At 33.9% G+C, this 21,856-nt stretch overlaps 1 protein-coding gene across 2 annotated transcripts; it reads left to right on the forward strand.

The window, feature by feature from the left end:
* The first annotated feature begins 1,907 nt into the window (after nucleotides 1-1,907).
* Nucleotides 1,908-17,132, forward strand: LOC149835804 (thiosulfate sulfurtransferase 16, chloroplastic-like). Of its 2 annotated transcripts, none has more exons than XM_090008762.1 (6): nucleotides 1,908-2,135; nucleotides 4,074-4,147; nucleotides 6,144-6,214; nucleotides 6,304-6,357; nucleotides 16,663-16,730; nucleotides 16,896-17,132. In XM_090008762.1, exons 1-6 carry the CDS (start codon nucleotides 1,972-1,974, stop codon nucleotides 16,906-16,908), a joined length of 444 nt encoding a protein of 147 aa, XP_089864888.1. In that variant the 5' UTR covers nucleotides 1,908-1,971; the 3' UTR covers nucleotides 16,909-17,132. The 2 variants fall into 2 exon arrangements, with proteins under 2 accessions (XP_089864888.1, XP_089864887.1); XM_090008761.1 differs by having other exon boundaries at nucleotides 1,911-2,135; nucleotides 16,990-17,132.
* The last annotated feature ends 4,724 nt before the right edge of the window (nucleotides 17,133-21,856 follow it).

The following is a 21,856-nucleotide window of genomic DNA, read 5'->3' on the forward strand; positions in this document are numbered from 1 at the left end:
CTTATTGTTTTTCTTTTCTGCCTTTTATGAATCAGTCATTGTGTAAATCACGATAGGACATATCGTTCACATAGATAAAGCTCGTAAACGCAAATCGCGATAGGACAAATCATTTATGCTTTATGTTTGTGGCTGTACAAATTATGATAAAACACTTTCTCTATAAAAAATAAATTGTGATCTCTTATAAAAAGAATTATATAATTATAGAATGTTACGTTACAACAAAGAATTATAACTAGTTGAAAACCAATCGGTATCAAGCAAATTGTGATAGCACGTAGCCTTCATACATACAAATTGTTTCAGCCTTTTATCAATCATTGTGTAAATCACGATAGGAAGACAACTCGTAAAAGCAAATCATAATTTCTACAATACACAATGCTAAACACTTCCTCAATTTTTTTTATGAAGGCCGAACATTACAATGATTTGTTCAGTGGCACTTGTGTGTTACACTTATTAAAAGAAGAATTATACAATTATAGAATGTCATGTTACAAAAAAATTTATAGAATTATAATAAATAATTATCGGGATACAAAAATTACATAATGTTTATTCAGTGGCACTTGACGAGTAAAATGGACTATGACATTCAAATCATCTCTTTCTTTTTCTTGGTGGACTCTCTTTCCTCGGTGGTCTCTTGGTTCCCTCGATCTTATTAAAATCACTGGTAATCAACTCTACCTGTGTACCATATTGTGATCGCATTTGTCTCTCCAAATTTTGCACCTGCTTCTTTAACTCTTTATACAAATCGCTACTGATTTAAATATACAAATCCTTCATGCTTCAAATGTATAAATCATTGTAGAAATCACACCCTTCATAAGTACATATCGTTGTAACGTTTGAGCTTCATAAGTAAACATCATTGTACGATTTAGCAAACTTAAGTACAAATCGTGATAACTTCATAAATCATAAATACATATCACTACTGCTTCAAACGTATAAATCATTGCTGCATCGAATGTATAAATCGTTACTGCATTAAATGTATAAATCATTGTTGTATTTAAACGTACAAATCATTGTAGAAATTTAGCCTTCATAAATATATATTGTTATAATGTTTGGCCTTCATAAGAACAAATCATGCTAATTATTTTTTGATGTTTAGAAGATGGATAGTTACAAATTGGTTTGTTTCAATATGAAAATAAGTGTTATTTAGCATGAATAGTACAACCAGTTGTAAGATTTAGCATTCAAATTTACAAATCGATTTGTTTATATAATGAAACCTTACACAAAACTTACTGAAACGATAAGAGTTTTGGTAATCTGACAGTGGATGAAAAACACTCAAAAGATAGATGCAGTCGATGGTGACAATAATGCTTTCACTGTGCAGACGACGATAAAAGGTGTTGCGACGGCAACAGACAACAACAAAGGTTAATTTGATGACAATAGATGACGACAAAGGGTGCTTCAACAACAGTAGATGACGACAAAGGGTGTGTCATCAAAGAGAGTTTCTATTACAGCAGATAGTGTGTCATCAAAAAGAGCTTCTATTACAGCAGATGGTGTGTCGTCAAAGAGTTATTCAGTGGTATCAAAGGAGTTTACTGCTTAGGGCAAACTTTGAAAGTAATCATTCTTTTTTTTTGAATAAAAGATATTTTTATCTTTTTTTTAATCATTATTTTATGATAAAAATAATAAAAAATGAGTACGTAAGTCTTTGCAATCTACCAGACTCTGAATGCCCACACAGCCGAATATGAGCCCGACGTACTTATATTGGTGACGCTCATTCGGACTCCCGAACACGCACATGCGTTATTAGGGTTGGGGAACATAATAGCTGCTTAGCTTTTCTTAAGTCTTTCTCACTTCCAAACGTGCCCTCCTTCGACTTGCCGTCCAATCGAGCGAGTTCACTGAAAGGCCGTGTCATTTTTGTCTTCTTCCTCTTCCTCCTCCTCCTCCTCCTGGAACCGATCGAAAACGATGCCCAACTTATGGTTCTTCTTCTTTCTTCTTTCTTCTTTCATCTTTGTCATTTTCAGGCCGGATTCCGCCTCCAAGTCGCAGTCGGAGGATGGTCCTAAATCGGTGCCTGTTGGCGTTGCCCACCAGTTGCTTGAAGTTGGTCACCGTTACTTGGACGTCCGGTGAGTCTTTTATTCTGTTTTCATCATCAGATTGTGCTTTGTTACCCGAGTTCATCATGGATTTGATGGACGTTTCCCAGCTTCGGAGCGAAGCTGAAAACGAACGTGAGAGGTTTAGCGGAAGATTGAGCGAGCAGTGTTTCGGTGCGCCCCCATTATCCAGAAAACTGGGAAATGTTGGGATTGTTTTTCATTTTATTGCATAATTCGATATCCAACCGTCTCGGATAAGATTAGTTATCATTGAATCCCAGCTCAGGCCGAGCATTCAGATGTAAATTCTCCTTAATCAAGTCAAAATGAGTTCCAAAATGCTAATATGGTCATTTAAATAGCAACGAAAAATCTTGGCTAGGAAACAAATCCTGGAGCTCTGCAGTAGCAACCGCAGCCAGAATTGGGCTTGGAGAGATCAGAATAGCACAGCACTTTCACCACCTCCCTCCTTGAAGCACAACCTTGCCCTCGAAACTGTAATTCATGAAACTTTTCTTTGATCTTGTACGAAATTTCCTACATGATGTCTGCAGCAGTTGTATGGGCGGTCTGCTGCAGAATTTCGAGGACATCCCTTTCATTGCAAATATCGTAATCCACCATACGAGGTTTTATGTGGGTGATTCCTTCTTTGGTAATCTTCGTGCAATTCAACTGCAGGTCTTCTACTTAATTTGACATTGACATAATCATCCTAATGCTTGGCCATGTAGCCATGTAAGCCTTAATTATGAAAGGATCAAAACGTAGACCTCACAGAAAGCAGGTGCCATGTTTGTAACCGCCAGGGGCCCGTGGAAAAGTCATGGGTCTTCGCACTGTTTCGCAGAAACCCACCCTTTTCCGCAGAGGCAAATGCACCCTTAGAAAATATCAACTGCTTGTCCTTGATTAAATGTTACTGTCATATGCAATCCTTCCTCTCTATCCTTTTGTTTCTTTCCGTTTTCACCCCCTTTTATTCTGTGCACTCTGTATTATCCTGTATTATGGTTATAACTTCACATTTCTTAGGCTTTTAATTGTTTGGAACCTTAAATCCATGTATAGTCTCATATTCTTCAAATGTTTATTTTTCTCTAATATCGGGAGAAACCACTAATTTTTTGGGTCACTAAGAGATGCAACATTGATTGTTCCCTGTTCGGATGCCCTCGGTGTAAAACTCCATCGGTACTCTCTCCCTGCCCACCAGGAAAGCTTTCACTTTATGCTTCAGCTTGGGCACGGGACACACCGACCGGATTTGAGATGTCCCTTCATGTCAGGACAAAGCTGCCTAGCCAGGAGTACGGAGCCTGCATGGGTTTCAAATGCTTAATTTGAACAGACATGTTTCTAGGGCATAGTCCTCTGAGAGGTAGGGAGGAGGGGGTTGTCGAAGCACGTGTCCCAACATACGACCGTAATGTCATATTATCTCATGTAAATGAAAACGACACTATTTGTCTCTATCGTCATCTTTTCCATTTGGTTAGACAAGTGTAATATGTCTTGGAGTTTAATTGTTCTCTTCAGTCTCTTGTGAGGAGTGTTACCAAGTAGAAGTAGTATCTCTAGATGCTTTCTTGCTAAGAGTCTAAACATTTCTTCTCCACCCCATGCTCACAATTTATTTTGTTTCTCTTTATTGAATGTATTTCTTTTATGCTTTCCCTTATATTGGCACAGTAGTAGTTTCCCCTTATCAATTTCTTTTTCTTTCGTTGACAGAAAAATTGTTAATTTTCTTGTTAGCATTTGTGTCAATTCATTTATCCTTGCTCTTTTATTTTCATGTTGTTACACTTGCCTTGGTAGCCACTGCTTCACTCTTTAATCTGACTTCATAGTTTTGAATTCTCTAGTCTTCATCTTTCTGCTTAGAAATAATGTTCTTTCAAAGGGTGTATATGAGCCAGTTGCTTTCATGTCTCATTTTTTATCGGTACATTTAAATAGGACTGTTGAAGAATTCAATGCTGGACATGCAATAAGAGCTGTAAACATCCCTTATATGTTCAAAGTTGGAGAAGGTAAACGAGTTAAAGCTAAAATTGTCTTCACTGAAATTGTGTTTGGTGTTCTTAGTTCTACTCACTCTTGGCACATAGATTGAAGGTATTCTAAATTGAACTTGATCCTAGAGCATAGGTTGAAGTTATTCCCACATGCTATTGAAAAATAAATGTTTTAGAGAAACATGTCTTTCAGAAATAAAATGGTGCATATCAGCATGTGATTTTAAGTCTCATTATGTAATTCAACTTTCTGGTCAATAAAGAGGCATTTTTATTTTATATGTTGGAAATCAGTGACTGTGTGCTTGTTAGGTCTCATTAAGGTGCGAACAGAACTACAGTACATTTCTCATGATGGTTCTTCTTAATTCCATCTCTTTATTCATGATAGATGCGGCAGATTTTCGATTTTCAAGTTGTTGTCTTTCTGTCATTCTTTGTAATATTTAAATGTGAATAGGCTTCTCTCACCTTCCAAACGCCTATGACATGGTAGTTGCATAGCGAATTTCTGGATTTCTGTATATGGACACTTGCAAGTTGCAAGTGAGCCTGCCTTTCCAGGTGATCCACTATGCTATCTGAAAACCAGATGATGAAAACCACGTGAGGAGTATCATTCATATTTGAAACTTCTTGCGTACTCAATAGTAATAAAGCTTGTTATTGTAGTTTGGTTACTGTTATGTTTATTTCATTTAGTGTTTGCATATATATATACATATATGATTATATATTGTATTATAAAAAGTCATTGGCAACTTTGTCTTTTGAGCCGACCATACATGATGGTGGCAATCTTGTAATATTCTACATTGTATTTAATATAAAGAGGGGAGAAATAGGTTATAACCCCCATTGGGGAATCATGACAACATTGAAGCCTTAGAGACTGCTCATCTTCTTCATTTTCCCTTTAATATTCATCAAAATATTTTATGGTATGAGAGCTCGGGGTTGAATATCGGATCCAGGTTTGTCCAAAAGATCTTGACTGTTTTTGTCTCCGTAACTTCACCTTTTCTTTTCTTAATCCTTCTAATTCTTTTCTTGCTCTCCAAGTTTTCAAACTTCTCAAGATTTCTTATTCCAATCCTTTATATGTTCATATATGGTTCTATTTTTTGTTCTTTCATATTGATTCTCCATCACCTTTTCTTCACTCTCATCTTTGAATTATCCCTAGTCTCTTATACTGTAGTCCTCTTTTTTATACTCGTTCTGTATCAACCCTTAAACCTATAAAATACTGCATCAAGTATTGTCAGGTTCTGATTATCGGGTGGGATTGGCCTGTATCCTATGATATGGTAATGTATCATGTTGTATGGTAAAATACGCCCATTTTATTATCATTTTTACCTAATTGAGAAATTTAAGTAGATTTGAATGTTTTTCTTTTTTTATTTAATGTAGCTCTTAATAGTAAATATTTTGTTTTGTTAATTATGATATAACGTTTCACATATATTAGTAATGCATATGTATGTTTAATTGATCATAATGCTTAAATTTGATTTCTTTTTTTTTCTATTGCTTTCTATATTTTTTTCCTAGCTTTTTCAGATTTTTTGAGAATATTTTTGTTGATTTTTTGCGTACCCTTTTGACTTTTTGTAATTTTTTAAATGGGCCATTTTCCATATCTTACAATATCGTACAATACGATAAAACCAGTATCCCTAGCCCTTCCAGTGCGGGTTCTGTATGCTTTTTACTAGATTGGTTTTCCTTCCTATTGGTATATAATGTACATATATAAATGTACTGTACCTTCATTCATAATATCCTTCAAGAAAGGCAATACCCAAATTTATCTGCATTTGACTTCTCTCTACCGTCATCTGTAAAAATAGGAAAAAAAAAGCTGAAAATTGTTTTCAAGCTGATTCAAGTACTCATGTGGAATGGTGATGCTTTTCTGAAAAATAGAAATGATTTTATTGACAAATTGCTTCATGTGTTAGTCTATGGGGCACTGAAATAAATGTTTTTTTTTTTGTGATTTTAGAAATGGTAAAGAACCCAAAGTTTTTAGAAGAAGTATCTCAACATTTTGGAAAGGATGATGACATAGTTATTGTGAGTATCTTATATAATTATGTCATTTCCTGCTTGAACTTTGTGGTTATCTATTCTATGATGATGTTCCCACATTAATTAATTTACAGGGATGCAAAAGTGGTAGGCGATCACTAATGGCTGCAAGTGATATGTATGCTGCTGTAAGTTGTTTTGTTGTCGTATATTCTGGTGATATTTTCTTTGAAAACATTTTTGTATTTAGATTGAATTCTATTTTTATTGCTAAATTCAATATCATAAACAAAGTTGCCAAACTCAGTATATATGTTAGTGACATAAAATTTCTGTTTTTATCAAATCATTCTATCTAATGTTGTAAACACACACATCTATAAAACTGTGTGCTCACCCATTCTGATGTACTAGTTAATTTTCTTATTTATGACAGAAACTTGGAGGCATGTTTAACTTCAATCATATAAAATATATTCTGATCAGTTGTATTGGATATGTGATTGTATTTTATATGGCTTATTGTGCATTAAATAAATGTGTGGATGATAGCCACTACCTAACCAACTTATTCCCTTCTATGCTTCTTGGCCTTTCACACAGTCACCTGTGTTGTTCAAGGTAATTTCTTGGCGATGAGATATTTTCAAAAAGTGATTTTTCTCAGGAAAATCTTGGAAGCTTTAAAAATTGGGAAAATATAAATAATAATAAGGAACATAGGAAAATAATAGGTTTTCTGTTATTTTTCTTGCAAATAACATAAAGAAACGAGTTTTAAAAGTTTTTAAAATGCAAAAGAAACCAAAAAATAAAAAAACTGAACTTAAAATGTATATATTTTTTTAATGTCACAAAAGTTTCGCGATAAAATATGGCGATAATATCATGATATTTTGAAAATATTGTGAATTGTGAATATTATCGGTCTAGCTGAAAATGCCAATAATATAGCAATATTTTCAAAATATCGGTGATATCCGTGTCTATGCTTTGACTTGCACAAAGCAATTGGTCAATGTTAAGTAGTCTGACCAGTTGTTTGTACAGATATATAGAAGCAAATTTTTTGTTTGCTCTTGCAAGTTTGATTTGCCTACTTTTGTTGATTTAATTTATTCCATTATTGGAAGTGTGGTTCTCTCTCTCTCTCTCTCTCTCTCTCTCTCTCTCTCTCTCTCTCTCTCTCTCTCTCTCTCTTGCAGCCGATGGGGTGAGGCCGGTGGCAAAGGGTGAGGCTGGCAGTGGTGCAGTGATGCTGAGGTCACCGACTCTGATGGTGAGGCCGAAAGCGACTTCTTTGTTCTTCGTTCCTCTCTCTCTTTCCCCCCTTCTTCATTCCTCTCTCTCTATCTCTCCCCCCTTCTTCTTTGTTCCTCTCTCTCTCTGTCTCTCCCTCTTCTTCTTTGTTCTTCATTCTTCTTCTTCTCCATTCTTCTTTTTTGTCCTTCGTTCTTCTTCTTTTTAGGGCATTTTTAGGGTTTTTTCATTAATTAGGGTTTTTTCTTTGATTTCCATTGATTAGATGTTTTTTATTTTCATAGATTAGTGTTTTTTCTTTGATTTTTATATTTTAGGGTTTTTTTCCTTGATTTTCATTGATTAGGGATTTGAATCAAATTTCTTAAATTAGGGTTTTTTGTAGTTAATTTGATTAAGGTTTTTTTATTTGATTTTCTCTTATTAGGGCTTTGAATCAAATTTTTTAAAATAGGGATTTTATGTTAAATTGATCAGGTTTTTTTTATTTGATTAGAGTTTTTTATTTTATTTTTTGTGATTACGGTTTCAAATCAAATTTTTTATAGTTAATTTGATTAGGCTTTTCTTGTATTTCATTAGTTTTTTTTTCCTTTGATTAAGGTTTGAATTAGGGATTTTTATTGAATTTTATGGTTTATTTTTCTTATGTTTTAGGTTTTTGGTTTATTTATGATTTATTTTCTTACATTTTAAGGTTTTATGATTTAATAGGGTTTGATAATTTGATTTTAAGGTTTATTGGGCGGATCGAGTCGTATGATCTAAAATGAAGTTATCTGACTCATTATCCGTGTGTGTTCATGTTGTGGACACAAGGAGCATAACTTCTTGTACAGACAAAACAAACATTGGCCTTAGTATAGTTGTTACAGAATAGACAAAACATAAGTTTTGTTTGTTATGTTTGTTCGTTTTGACGAGCCATCAAACAAGCCCAAAAGGTTTACTGTTAAAAAACGTGTGATAGTCCTTCCTGCATTACTGAAACTCAAAACAAGTGGCCCTTCTATAAGCCTACATTTCTATAGTATTGAGATTGGTTGTAACATGGTATGGATGGACAAAGGTCAGACCTGTAGTTGGGCCTGACTTTTTTTTTCTTCTTCAATGGAGAGAGAGAGAGACGTCTTACAAAAGTATTTAAAATTACAAGAATGTCCATTTTTTTCAAGGAAAAATTTTAAATTGTAAGAAAATGGCACGGTTGGGTTACATCAAGGATCTGCATTAAGCCCTTTCCTATTTGCTATAGTGATGGATGAGCTTACGAGATCAATTCAAGAAAATGTGCCGTGGTGTATGTTGTTTGCTGATGATATTGTTTTGATTGATGAGTCTAAAGCTGGGGTTAATGCTAAGTTAGAATTATGGACACAGACATTGAAAGCAAGAGGTTTTAAGTTGAGTAAGAGTAAGACAGAATATATGGAATGTCGGTTTACTAAGCAACGAAGTAGTGATGGGAGTGTAGTGAAGCTTGGTGAGCAAGAAATACCGGTGGATTATTGTTTCAAATATTTGGGATCTATCATTCAAAAGTATGGAGAAATTGATGGAGATGTAAATCATAGGTTAAAGGTTGGGTGGTTGAAATGGAAAAGTGCAACTGGAGTGTTGTACGATCGTAGAATGCCATTGCGGTTGAAGGAAAAGTTTTATAGGACGACAATTAGGCCCACTTTACTATATGGTACGGAATGTTGGGCTGCCAAGAGACATCATATTCAAAAGATGAGTGTAGCTGAGATACGTATGCTTAGATGGATGTGTGGAAATACAATAAAAGATAAGATTCAGAACGAGGAGATACGTAAAAAGGTAGGTGTTGCATCCATTGAAAATAAGATGAGAGAGAATCGTTCACGGTGGTTTGGACATATTCGGCGAAGGCCTAATGATGCTCCAGTTAGAAGGATGGAGAAATGAGAAAATATATTAGTTAAAAGAGGTCGGGGTAGGCCTAAGAAGACTTGGATGGAGATGATAGGAAAGGATATGAATGCTTTGAACCTCACCGAGGACATGGCATTGGATAGAAATGATTGGAGGAAAAGGATTCATGTGGAAGACCCAAAATGATTTTCTTTTTTGGTTCATATCGTCGACCCCAATTGTTTTAGGATGAAGGCGTTAAGAAAATGGCACAATTACATTCAGCATAAGGTGCAGAGAGAGAGAGAGAGATGCTAAAAAACGACAGCCAGGCTGAAGAGATGCCTAGCCCTAATCTTATATATGAAACAAGTATTACAATAGGTTTATAATATAAAGAAATTACAAGATTGCCATTACATAAAAAATACATTCTTAATATAAATAAACACACGGATCTAAATCGGATCCAGATCCGGTGACGTCAAAGACATATTTTATCACCCTCCCTCAAGTTGTGCATGGTCATGAATCATGGACAACTTGTTTTTTAAGAACCAAAATTGATGCTTTGTTAGGCTTTTGGTGAACAAATCTGCAACTTGGCTATCTGTACGAATGTGACGAGGCTCAATCTCCTTGTCTTCAACCTTCTGTCTGATGAAATGTTGATCTATCTCAATATGCTTTGTGTGTCCATGTTGTATAGGATTATAAGCAATGTTAATAGCACTCTGATTATCACACAACATAAATGATTGTTAGATTTCTTCTCCAAGATCTGCAAGAAGATGTCTGGCCCACATAGCTTCAGCTGTCCTAGCTGCTATAGACCTATATTCAGCTTCGGTACTGGACCTAGCAATGGCTCTTTGTTTTCTGCTACTCCACGACACCAAATCTTTTCCAATGAATATACAATACCCAGAAACGGATCTTCTTTCATCCGGATCCCCAACCCAATCCGCATCAATATAAGTGATGATCTCACGTTCCTTATTGTCAATCTAATTTCGCTGATAAAGAAGACCGTCACCAATAGTTCCTTTAAAAAATCTTAAAATTCTTTTCATGGCTTCAACATGATCAGTTCTTGGTTCATGCATGAATTGAGAAACTTGATTAATAGAATATACGATGTCTGGCTTGGTAAAACTGAGATACTGAAGCATTCCAACGATACTCTAATATTTGGGCAGATCATCATATAGGTCTCCATCATTAGAACTCAATTTTTGATGCAGAATACAAGGTGTGCTTAGGGGTTTACAATTAGACATACCTGCCTTGCTCAAAAGATCAAGAATATATTTATGCTGAGTAAGAGTTAAAACATCATCTCTTCTATCCACCTCATCCCCGAGAAAATACCTTAAGTCACCAAGATCTTTCATCTTGAAGTTTTGCATCAATAATTCTTTCACAATCTGTATATGACTGTTAAAACTGCCTATAAGAATTATGTCATCAACATAGATAAGTAATAAAGTAGTGACATCTTTATCCTTGAAAATGAAGAGAAAATGATCAAGAGAGCATCTGTGAAAACCATAGTTTTGAATTTTGAGAGAAAAACTCTCAAACCAAGAACGAAAGGCTTGCTTCAATCCATAAAGAGTTATTTTTAGTTTACAGATATAATCCTTGGGTTCTCCTTCGGCATATCCAAGAGGTTGCTCTATAAAAACTTCTTCCTTCAAATCTCCATGTAAGAAGGCATTTTTAACATCAAGCTGACTCAACTACCAACCATAATCAACAACCAGAGATATAACAACCCGTATTGTTCCCATCTTAACATGAATGAAAGTTTCATCATAGTCTTGCCTATATTCTTATGTGAAACTATGTGTCGAAAGTCTTGCTTTATATCTTTGAATACATCCATCAAGTTTATACTTAATCTTATAAACCCATTTGCACCCAACAACATTTTTCTTTTCAGGTATAGGAACAATTTTTCATGTTTGACATTCATGAAGAGCTTTCATTTCCTCATTCATAGCCTCTATCCATTTATGCTTAGCCTCTATCCATTTATGCGATTTAATGATTTAATGAAAGTTAATAGGTTCATCATGCTTCTCTACTTGAGACATGAATAACTAAAAATCTATGAAAAAATTATCATAGTTGACCCATCTTTGAATAGGATGACGTATCCTTTCCGATCTTCTCAAAGAAGGTTGACTCATATCTTGCTCAACATTGTTCGTGACATTATCTCTTGTCCTTCTGATATAAACTTGACCAAAAAATCTCTGAAATTCTCTAGGCACTTTATTTTCAAAAGGATGTGAAGGTTCGAGATATTGTTCATTTGAATTCAATTCTTCACAAAATGGCTGACAAGATCTCTTTTCACTCTCAAACAGTTCAGCACTTAACCAGGGATCATAAACTTCAACATTTTGAGATGAGTTCTGCTCTTGAACTAATGACATGCTCTCAAAATTTTGTTCATCAAAGACAACATTTCTGAAAATCTTGATACGCTTGGTTACCAGATCATAACATCTATATCCCTTATAATTGTCCACATATCCAACAAATTTGCACTTCACAGCTTTATCATGAAATTTATTTCTTAGAGATTTGTCAATATGAACATAACAAACACAGCCAAAAGTGCGCAAGTTATTATAATCATGATGCTTTACAAGAAGGGTAAAATATGAGGATTTGTCTTTTAAGAAATATTGCTATCATGAAGCATACTCATGGCACTTTCAACGATATGTCAATGTTTTCTTTCAGCCACTCCATTCTGTTGAGGAGTGTGTGGACAAGACACACGCCTACTTATCTCATTATTTTGAAGAAAATTAAGAAAGTCATTTGAAGAATATTCACCTCCACCATCACATTGAAAATGCACAACATCGAAAGAAAAACGATTCTTAATAAGGGCACAAAAGTCTTGAAACAATCTAAAAACTTCGGACTTGTGTTTCATGAAATATATCCATGTGAAACGAGAATAACTATCAATGAATAAAGCATAATATTGACTTCCAGATGAAGAACATACAGGAGCTAGCCCCCATACATCAGAATACACAATTTCAAAAGCTTTTGAGGCTCTTTAATTAACAAGATTAAAAGGAAGGACATGATTCTTACATAACTGACAACTTGAACATTTTTTAACATCTAAGACAGAATGTAGACAGGACTCTGGAATCAAATTTTTTGACAAAAGTTTCTTAATGAAACCATGACTACAATGACCCAACCAGATGTGCCACAAATTCGGTTTATTACACTAAGAAAGATTAAAAACATCTATATGACAAGACTTAAAGACTCTGAGATGTCTGCTCCAAAAAAGGTGACTTCAAGGTAGAAGAATGAGAAGTTGGATCCTTCTTGAAGATGTACATATTTCTTCGTCGCTCCCCCTCAACTAACGTCTCATTCGTTTGAAGATCCTTAACATACACAGAAGAGGGAGTAAATTCGAGAGACGAATTTGTATCATCAATAAGTTTAGATACAGAAATGATATTCTTTTTAATATTGGGAGCAAGAAGAGCATTGGATATGTTAAGAGAAGTACTAGACAAAGGAATTTGTGCACTTCCAACATGAGAAATGTGATGATGTGTTTCATCTTCAGTGACTATACTACATTTTTCGAAATAAGGAGATAAATTCGAGAGCTTATCAGCATTACCAGTGACATTAGTGGCCACTCGAGAATCCATGTACCATTCTCCTTGATCATTTTGCTTAAAACTCATCTATGATAAAGCTTCAAGCAAAAGTTGTTGCATATCTCCAGAAGATCTATGTCCATCAGATTCCCTCTTGTTTCTTGGTTTATTATTCTTTCTTTTGTTTTGAGAATTAAACCAACAGTCAACTTTCACATGTCCTTTCTTATTACACTGAAAACATGTAGGCACTCTTTTTTGATTTTCTGCATTGAAAAATCCTAGCGTGCTCAGAGTAAGAAGAATACCACGTCTTCCTTGACCAAAATGACCTCGTCCTCTACCACTTTGAAGACTGTTAATTGGAATATCAGAACTAGATTTCGGATAAGGGTATTCGAAACAAACGACCTCTATTTTGACATCAAATACATTTTTCTCCTTTTTTTTTGGATTGACGTCAAAATAAAAGGAGCATGATATTGGATAAATAAACCAATGAAGAACTTGCTGTCACTAAAGGAAAAAACCGACAGTATAGAGAAATAGGAGAAAGAATAAAGATTAGAAGAGAGAAGAAGAGAAGAGGGGATTTTGACCGAAAGAAAACAATATTCGATCTAAATGGTCATACCTTTTGGAAGAAAACCGAAGTCCCGCTCTGATACCATGTAAGAAAATGCTACAACTATATTCAGCAGAAGGTGGAGGGAGGAAGAAAGAGAGAGAGAGAGATGCTAAAAAACGGCAGCTAGGCTAAGGAGATGCCTAACCCTAATCTCATGTATGAAACAAGTATTACAACAGGTTTATAATACAAAGAAATTACAGGATTGCCATTCCATAAAAAATACATTCTTAATATGAATAGACGCACGGATCTGGATCCGGTGACGTCAAAAACATATTTTATCACAAATACCCTCAAATACTTTTGGGTCTAATTCATACACGCACCAAAAGTTCGAGAGTTTGCAAATTTACACCAAAGTTTTTACTTGGTTTAATCAAATTCCCCCAATCATGAATTAACGCAGAGTTTATTTTGGGTTAACACTAACTCATATTTTAAAGTTACCATTTTAACCTTGTAACTCGTGAGATGAATTACTAATTTATCCTAATCTAGAAGTTTGAACAAAGTTTGATTGTAGGGCTGTCAACAAAATTTATAAAAAAATTTATTGATTGCAATAATACTCGAACTTCTTCCCCCTAGAGGGTATACCCTATTTCAATCCAAGATAAAATCAATAAAATTAAATTGGTGTGTGCATGAATTAGACCCAAAAGTTTGGGGAGCATTTGAAAATTTCTCTTTTTTCAATTATCTTACATTGGACTCATTGGATGTGGATCCTAACCTGCTCCAGACACACAACACCAGTTTTGATTATATATATATATATATATATATATATATATATATATATATATATATATAGTTGTGCGACCATATCCTCACTTTTAAAATTTCTAATGCTATACATTCATACTCATGCCCGCCCCGCCCTGCATGCATACCTGTACCTATGTGACATAGGAGATTGGTTAAAGAAGAGGCCTGGCTATGTATGTGCTATTTCATAAGTAAATAAGGATTGCACAGTAAAATGCTTTCTGGGTTTTTACCAAATTCTTATATTCTGTCACCTAAATCATAGAGAGCTTTTTAAAGTACAATATGACTGAACAGTTCAGCCTTGTGTATCTTGGATTTTTTTGTTTCTTTAAGGTATCTGGATAAATATCAAACACTTCCTTTTGTTGGACCCATGGCTATAAGAGGGCAAATAGAACAGGTTTGTATAATCTATTCATTGTCTATTAAAAAAAAAATAGTACATTGAATTCCAATGCTGGAATTTATGAAGGTGGATCAGCTTAAGACAGGCCTTATAAATGACTTTGAATTTTCACCTTGGTCAGCAACAATGCACTAAATTAGGAATTATTTGTTGCATGCAGCTCCTACTATTATGGAAAGGTTGTATAAAGGATTGATTCCAGAGAAGTCTTGTTACAGGATTCTCTTGAACATTGGGTTGGTGATAACCCTCACAAAGCAATTGGGCATGGGTTCCAAATCTGAGGGAAAGGTTGTTTGCATGGTTCGTTATCAAACACAAAAAAAAAACTTTTAACATTTGATGATGGAACATTTTTTTAGCAAATACCTATTCTAGATCTATGATCAGTTCAAGTGTTTTCTTCTTGTTGTGACCGCATTAAATTACTCTTGGTAGGGGGAGTTGGTCAGAAGGAAGTTTTCTTTCAAATGGTACTGTAAGGATCTGTACCGAATACTCCTGCAATAGTGCAGGCTCTCATAGAAATTACATATTTTGGTTCAGGCGTCTTTTCATATAGACTTAATGAGATTGTAAGTGTGGACTCATAAGAGAGTTTGCAGTAGGGGCCAACTTCAAGTTGTCAAGTCAACCCGCAAAGCAGTCAAAGAGGTATGAATAAAAACTTAGCCTCAAGAAGCTTATTTCATTTTGACCAGGTTTTTTACCACAAATCAAGGTTTTTTGGTTCTTAAACCTAAAAGACATAATGGAGTTCAAGATGTTAGCCTTTCAACACTCCAAAATTCATGTGAGTCCGATATTTATGCGTTTTGCAAGTGAACCTCTAAAAATGGGTCGAAAGACTTCAGAATGCAACCTGATTCAGTACCCAAAAGTCTGAAATTTTAACTCACCTGCCCTAATTAGCTTCTAGAAGCCCTAAAATGTATTTGGCTTTCCTAGATAACTATGTCTCATCTGCATAAACTTATTCTCTCCTAGAATACCCATGAAACCTTCAAGAAAAACCCTATGCCCTCAAAGATTAAATCCGAGTAGGAGATTAATGTAGAGGACTTGAATTCTCAACCTTAGAGGGTTTTTTTTTAGAAGCTCTATAAATAGGATGCCTCTTTATCCCCTCAGTTCATTTTGGATAATCCAGGATCCCATCTATGATAAATTAGGATCTACTGGAGCTTATCCTCTTGACATAGGAACTTTGGCTGAATTAGAGCATGTAAGGAAGGCCTAAAGGAGGCAGACCCTTGAACCCAGAAAAAGGTACTTTGGCATCCGTCTTAATTCTTATGAATTTTCTTCTAGTCCATTAATTATTTGGCTTCTTTATCTTCAACCATTTACTGCTTCTCATCAGCTAGTACTTGCTTCAAATTAAACTTATATTTTTCTAAATACTAAAATGAAATCAGTGTGTACATGACTGCTAACAGGTAAGAACAACCGTCCTAAAGTTACAATAAATTCCCTAAAATTCTTAACCAGGGTCAGTAAATATTTTTTATGGCAAGGGCAGCATCATGCATCATTTACTTCTATTATTCTTTTGGTGCCTGTGGACCTGTATTGACACATTTCTTTAGCAACTTTTGCAATACATTGTTGTTTGACTGGTCTATTGTATTTTTCTGCTAGTACATTTCTTACAAATTTTTATTTGCAAAATGATACTTGTCCGAGTTTCTCTCTGGTGTGTTGGATCTCATTGCTGGAAAAATATTAAAGTTTTCATTTAAATTAGTTGAAGAATTCCCAGGAAACAAATGATCTAATGCAATGCCCTGGTCAGCTACCTTGATGGTTTCAACTTATCTAGGAACCTTTTGTCACCACTTTTGAATATTGTTCAAAAGATGCTTCAAGTACGCCTTCTCGTGTTTATGTGCAGGGATACACGGGGGTTACTGATGTATCTGGTGGTTATTCCGCCTGGATTGAGAATGGACTTCCAACTCAGTAATCTCTCTCTCTCTCTCTCTCTCTCTCTCTCTCTCTCTCTCTCTCTCTCTCTCTCTCTCTCTCTCAGGACATTGAGATGATTGAAATAGATGTTCATGCTTAGCCAATCAAACCCGCAATAAAGATGCCCACATCTGCCTGTATTGTCATCACATTGTTCAGGATGAAGGGTTGAAGAACATTGTGATTTTGTCTTGGTTCAACCAAGATGTTGCATTAAAACTTGTACACTGATTTGTGCTTGTTTATTTTGCAGCTTAACATGCAAGTTTGACATCCCTTTGCTGAAAGTAAATAACTAAGACTTTCTTAAGAGAAAGTTGACTTGCAATATGAGCTTGTCCTCTGGGACCATGTAATTGTTTATTTGAAATACACCTGGACATGTTTCTCAACAAAGTTGGAAATGGTTACTTTGTACCTATCACAAATATCGTGACCATTTGAATCTGTCACGATTTTATTGTGATAAATTTTGACAGCGTGAAAATCTTGATAAAAACATCAGAAAAGCAATGTGTCGCTATTTTTTAAAATATCACGACTTTAATGTGATTTTAATTTTCAATGCATTTTTTTATATTTGTACATTTTTCTTATTTTTTCCCCTTTTTTAAATTTATTCATGAGTTTCTCAAGGTTTTTTTAACTGATTTTTAAAAAATCTCACAGGATTTTTTTCCTTTTTACCAAGAAAAACTCAAAAACAAGAATAATGAAATGACGGTAGTAATATCGAAAAATGATCTCACATAACAGACAAAATAACAAGTTTTCTAAAATGCCTCAATTTACCAAATCTGTCGAATAGACTATCACAGGTTCTTAATTTTTTCTTGTTGCTTTTACCCCTCCTAAGTGGAATTTTTTTATTTTTTCAGGTCATGACATTAAAATAATACACCTACAGAACTCCTCAACAAAATTGCATTTGAGGTTGTGAAATTTCAAAAGAGTTTGTGAAATTTTAAACAATTTGTGGGTTTTGCAATTCTTGTTGCAAAAATCTTTTGTAGTGTTGTTGAAATTTGTATCTTGTGAATTTCATAATAATTATCGCATTGATAGTGCAAAAATTTTTCATGTTGTGATATTTCTTACGAATAGTATAAAAGCAAAGACAGGGTTTCACAAAAACTAGGTTTTTTGTGGTATCCAACCAGTGAGAAATTATGGTCATCAAGCCTGTGAACATATAAGTTCAGATCTATGGCTGAATCCAAAAAAAATTATACCTATATCCATTAAATTTATATGAGTCCATATCTAAATCTTACTTGAGATGTTATCATCAAGTCCAACATGATTTATTGTAAAAAAAAATGGATCTCCAAACAAGTTTAAAGCAAAAACATGGGTCAAAGGACCATAGTCCAAATCTATACCCTTAGGCTCCAAAGTCAAATGTATTCATAAGCAAAATTATATTTTTGTTATTCCATCTCTAGATTCGTCCAATAAAAGGACCCAATAAGAAACCATGCAAAATATATATGCATCAAAACCATGCATAGTTTCACATAACCATATTGAATAAACATGAATGACATTATACTTGTAACACCTCAATTTTTAAGTCTTGAAAATCGTAGATTTTTTTGTACTTTTATAAAATTGCATTGGAATAATCAAATGGGACTAAAACTTGGTGTGTTACTTCTCGTTTACATTCACATTCACACGTGTATTTGAACTTAGAAATTAGACATTTATGTATGAAATAAATGTTTATATATGTTCAACATTAATAATAAAAGTCAAATTAGAAAATCAAATCAAATATCAGAGTTTTTGAGCAACTAAAATGCTCTTATTTCAGAACTTCAGAGGTTTGAAAAAGGTATGACTCGGTCTCTGTTGCAACCTCTAGTCATTGTACATGAATTCACTCACTTCGAGAAAAATATTAAAATTTTATAGAGTCAGACAAAACTTGTCTCAGGAGAGCAGAGCTATACTAAACATGTAATCTAGAATTTATAAGTAGAAATTGCTTTAGATTTTCATGAATTTAACAAATCAATTATGACAAAGTTAAATAGGTATTACACATATCTCAAGTGAGCATGTAATTGCAAAAGTTAACATTTATCTATCATTTATTCAAACTTAAACAAGTAAAAATGCATGAATAGTTAAAAATGCATATACTTACCAATGCAGAAGTCAGAAGTCATTCATATACATAAATCAATTCTTATCTTTAATTATCTTTTTTTTATACGATGCATGTCATGTATTTCTAATGTGCACATACTTAGGTTCCTCTTCTTAACCTCGTTGATACAAACACATGCATATACCTGGATGAAGATTATGACACATATGGTGTTTTCATACATGGGTGGCTTTGGTCTGGTCAGGCACCTTTCACCAGTATCAGGTGAGGGACGACAAGTGTGAGAGAAACTCTTAGCACAACCATCTTGATGCATAAGACTTCTACTCATGAGTTTTTTCTCTCTACGCTAGAGTCTATTGCAGAGAGTTTTTCTTATCTTCGTGCTTCGAGAGGAGCAACCTTTTGTGCTCAAAGACATATTTGCACGAATCTATTTTTACCGCTTGCCCTCTCATTATAACCTCTTACTTTAGTGTTACATTTAAATTAAATATTTTACATGCAACACCATATTAGAATCCATCAAAGATGATTCGGCCACTTCAGGACCAATGAATGCGAGTTTAAAATATTGTATTTGATAACATACTTGTATTTCTCACTTTGCAAACATGTGCGCATATATATAAACAATATGATAATCTTTCATAACTTTGCATGCATAATATCAAATATAATTAAGCATCCACACATGTCATATTGTGCAAACTCGGACATTTTTTAACCTGCTTTTAGAAAACCCACCAAAAATCATAAGGACAAAATTACACTCTTCTAATTTTACTTTGAATGCCACTATGTTTAAGGAAAACTGTCCAAGAAACATAACTGAAAAATTTGTTATAATAAAATCAATAAAATTTTAGGACTAAACCCTATTTAGAAAAAATACAAGCCAGATCATGTCATCTACAGAAATTTATCCCTGTTTGGGGAATTTATTTTGGCCTACATAGAAATCTTTTCACAAAACCCTTTTTACAGAATTATCTTATACAGGTTAACTTTCACTCAATTTTTTCTTAATTTATTTTGATTAGTCTTGGTTGGGTTTTTAGAACCATAAAAAATGTGGATCAGAATAGTCCTACAGACATGATAGAAAACTTGTATTTTGTTGCAATGGACGTTTCAGTCTCAATACTGGTCCAAACAAAGCAAAACAAGATTTTAAATTCAAGCCCTTAACGTGTAAAACACTCTATTTTTTTATTTTAATTTATTGACTTTGTGTTTATAAAGCTATCAATTTTTTTCTGAAACTGGTCAGGATAAAAAATGAGGACATGAAAGCCAAGATTCAAACTCATGCAAGATTAGTCAAGCAAAAATAAGATTCAAGGTAAAAACTCATACAATCATGATTTTTGATACTCTAAACATTGTTACATCATCATATAATGCATATTTGGTTAAATTCATTTTAATCTTGCTAAAACAATACCATACATCATCCAAGAATCACAAGACCTTCAAAAAATATTTCAAATATGATTACCTCTATGCAAGAATTATACAAAACCTTAGACAATCATAAAAACATGAATTATTTAAGCAATAACATGTTTAATCATGCTAAATATAAAATAATTCATTATACATACTCGGATCAACTCTCTTTATCAAAAACATCAAAACCTTAAAAACGTTGTTGCCAAAACCTTCTTTAAAATAATTTTTGCATACAAGAACATTGATTCATGCATATAATGAATTTTTAGAACTTATAAAACCTATACTTCATCAATAAAACCTAATATTAACCTATTAAATATGCTGAAACAAATAATATCTAATAAATAACAAGAAAGAACCTTTCCTTAAATTTGTGAAAAGTCTAATTTTTTTTGTCAGTTTTCTAATTTTGCAAACTCTTCATAAAAATTCATCTGTATGAGGGAGTATTGAATATTTTTGGTGCAGACCTACACTTTTATGTTCCGACTATCACAGATTCATGCTCAATCCATGAACAAAACTCAAAATTTTGTCGTAGATGCAAAATTTTGTTAGCTTTCCAACACAATAAACCACTCATTGAAACTCCTCCGGATGAGGGAGATACCAACGATTTACCAATCAGGTGTCAGGTAAAAAATATATAATTATTGATTTTTTTTAAAGAAACCTGATAATACAAACATGTATTTCCTATAAAAATGATCATAGAAATCATTCCAACTTTTAAAGCACATAAGTAAGAACATAATCTACTAATCCAAATCAAAATATATAGAAAAATAGCTGGGGTAACATGCATATTTTGTAGTTTTTACAGTTTTATTTTCTTAGGAATCGATTTTGAGAGAAAATGATTTTTAGAGGGGTTTTCTTTCGAAAACCCCTTTCTATCACATGTACAGTCAGCCCTAAGCCAAACTCACACGTGAGAGGTATGGTTTAGAGTATGTACTTATGAAAAATTGAAAGAATTCATACCTATGAATTTTGTTTTATGTGTAGAGTATAAAACTTTTTACTTTTTTGATGAAAAACCGGTCCTACGCGCGTAGATCACTCTTCTAACATGAATCAGCCATCCAACATGAAGGACGGCCTCGCCCATGACCTCCTTATGCTCCTCACACGATTGTGGATGCCTCCCTTGCTGAGCCAAGGGTGAAATTAGCAAGGGTTTGGTGTGGAGAAAGGGGAGAAGAAAAGAGATTTCTTGGAGAAGGGAAAGATAATTTAGAAAAAAGAAAAAAGAGGGCAAATATGGGGGGGGGGGGAACCCCTCCTCTATTTTATACTATTAGGGTTGGATCAAGGGCTAAAGTTAATCCTAGCCATTGATATTAGATTTAGGTTGGTTTTCATAAACTTTTTTTTTCCTTTCTTTCCTTCTTGGTTCAGACCCTTCTTCAAATTAAACTCTCTAGGGGGTGATGCCCCCTTATGGAGTCTTGTTTTGGAAAACAAGGCAAGATTTGACTAGTAAAATCTTGCCTTAAAATTTGATAAGTTTTATTTTAACTCTTGAATTTCAAGTTTCTTTTTT

This window comes from Nuphar pumila, chromosome 6 (genome assembly GCF_984573655.1).
Source record: "Nuphar pumila chromosome 6, dmNupPumi1.hap1.1, whole genome shotgun sequence".
NCBI lineage: Eukaryota > Viridiplantae > Streptophyta > Magnoliopsida > Nymphaeales > Nymphaeaceae > Nuphar > Nuphar pumila.

What these genes read in the sequence shown, in the direction of transcription:
- LOC149835804 (XM_090008761.1), top strand. Translation starts at nt 1,972, where the DNA reads ATGCCCAACTTATGGTTCTTCTTCTTTCTTCTTTCTTCTTTCATCTTT. An exon ending in AGGATGATGACATAGTTATT is followed by an intron (nt 6,215 to 6,303) that starts GTGAGTATCTTA and finishes ATTAATTTACAG; the next exon opens with GGATGCAAAAGTGGTAGGCG. An exon ending in CAAGTGATATGTATGCTGCT is followed by an intron (nt 6,358 to 16,662) that starts GTAAGTTGTTTT and finishes GTTTATGTGCAG; the next exon opens with GGATACACGGGGGTTACTGA.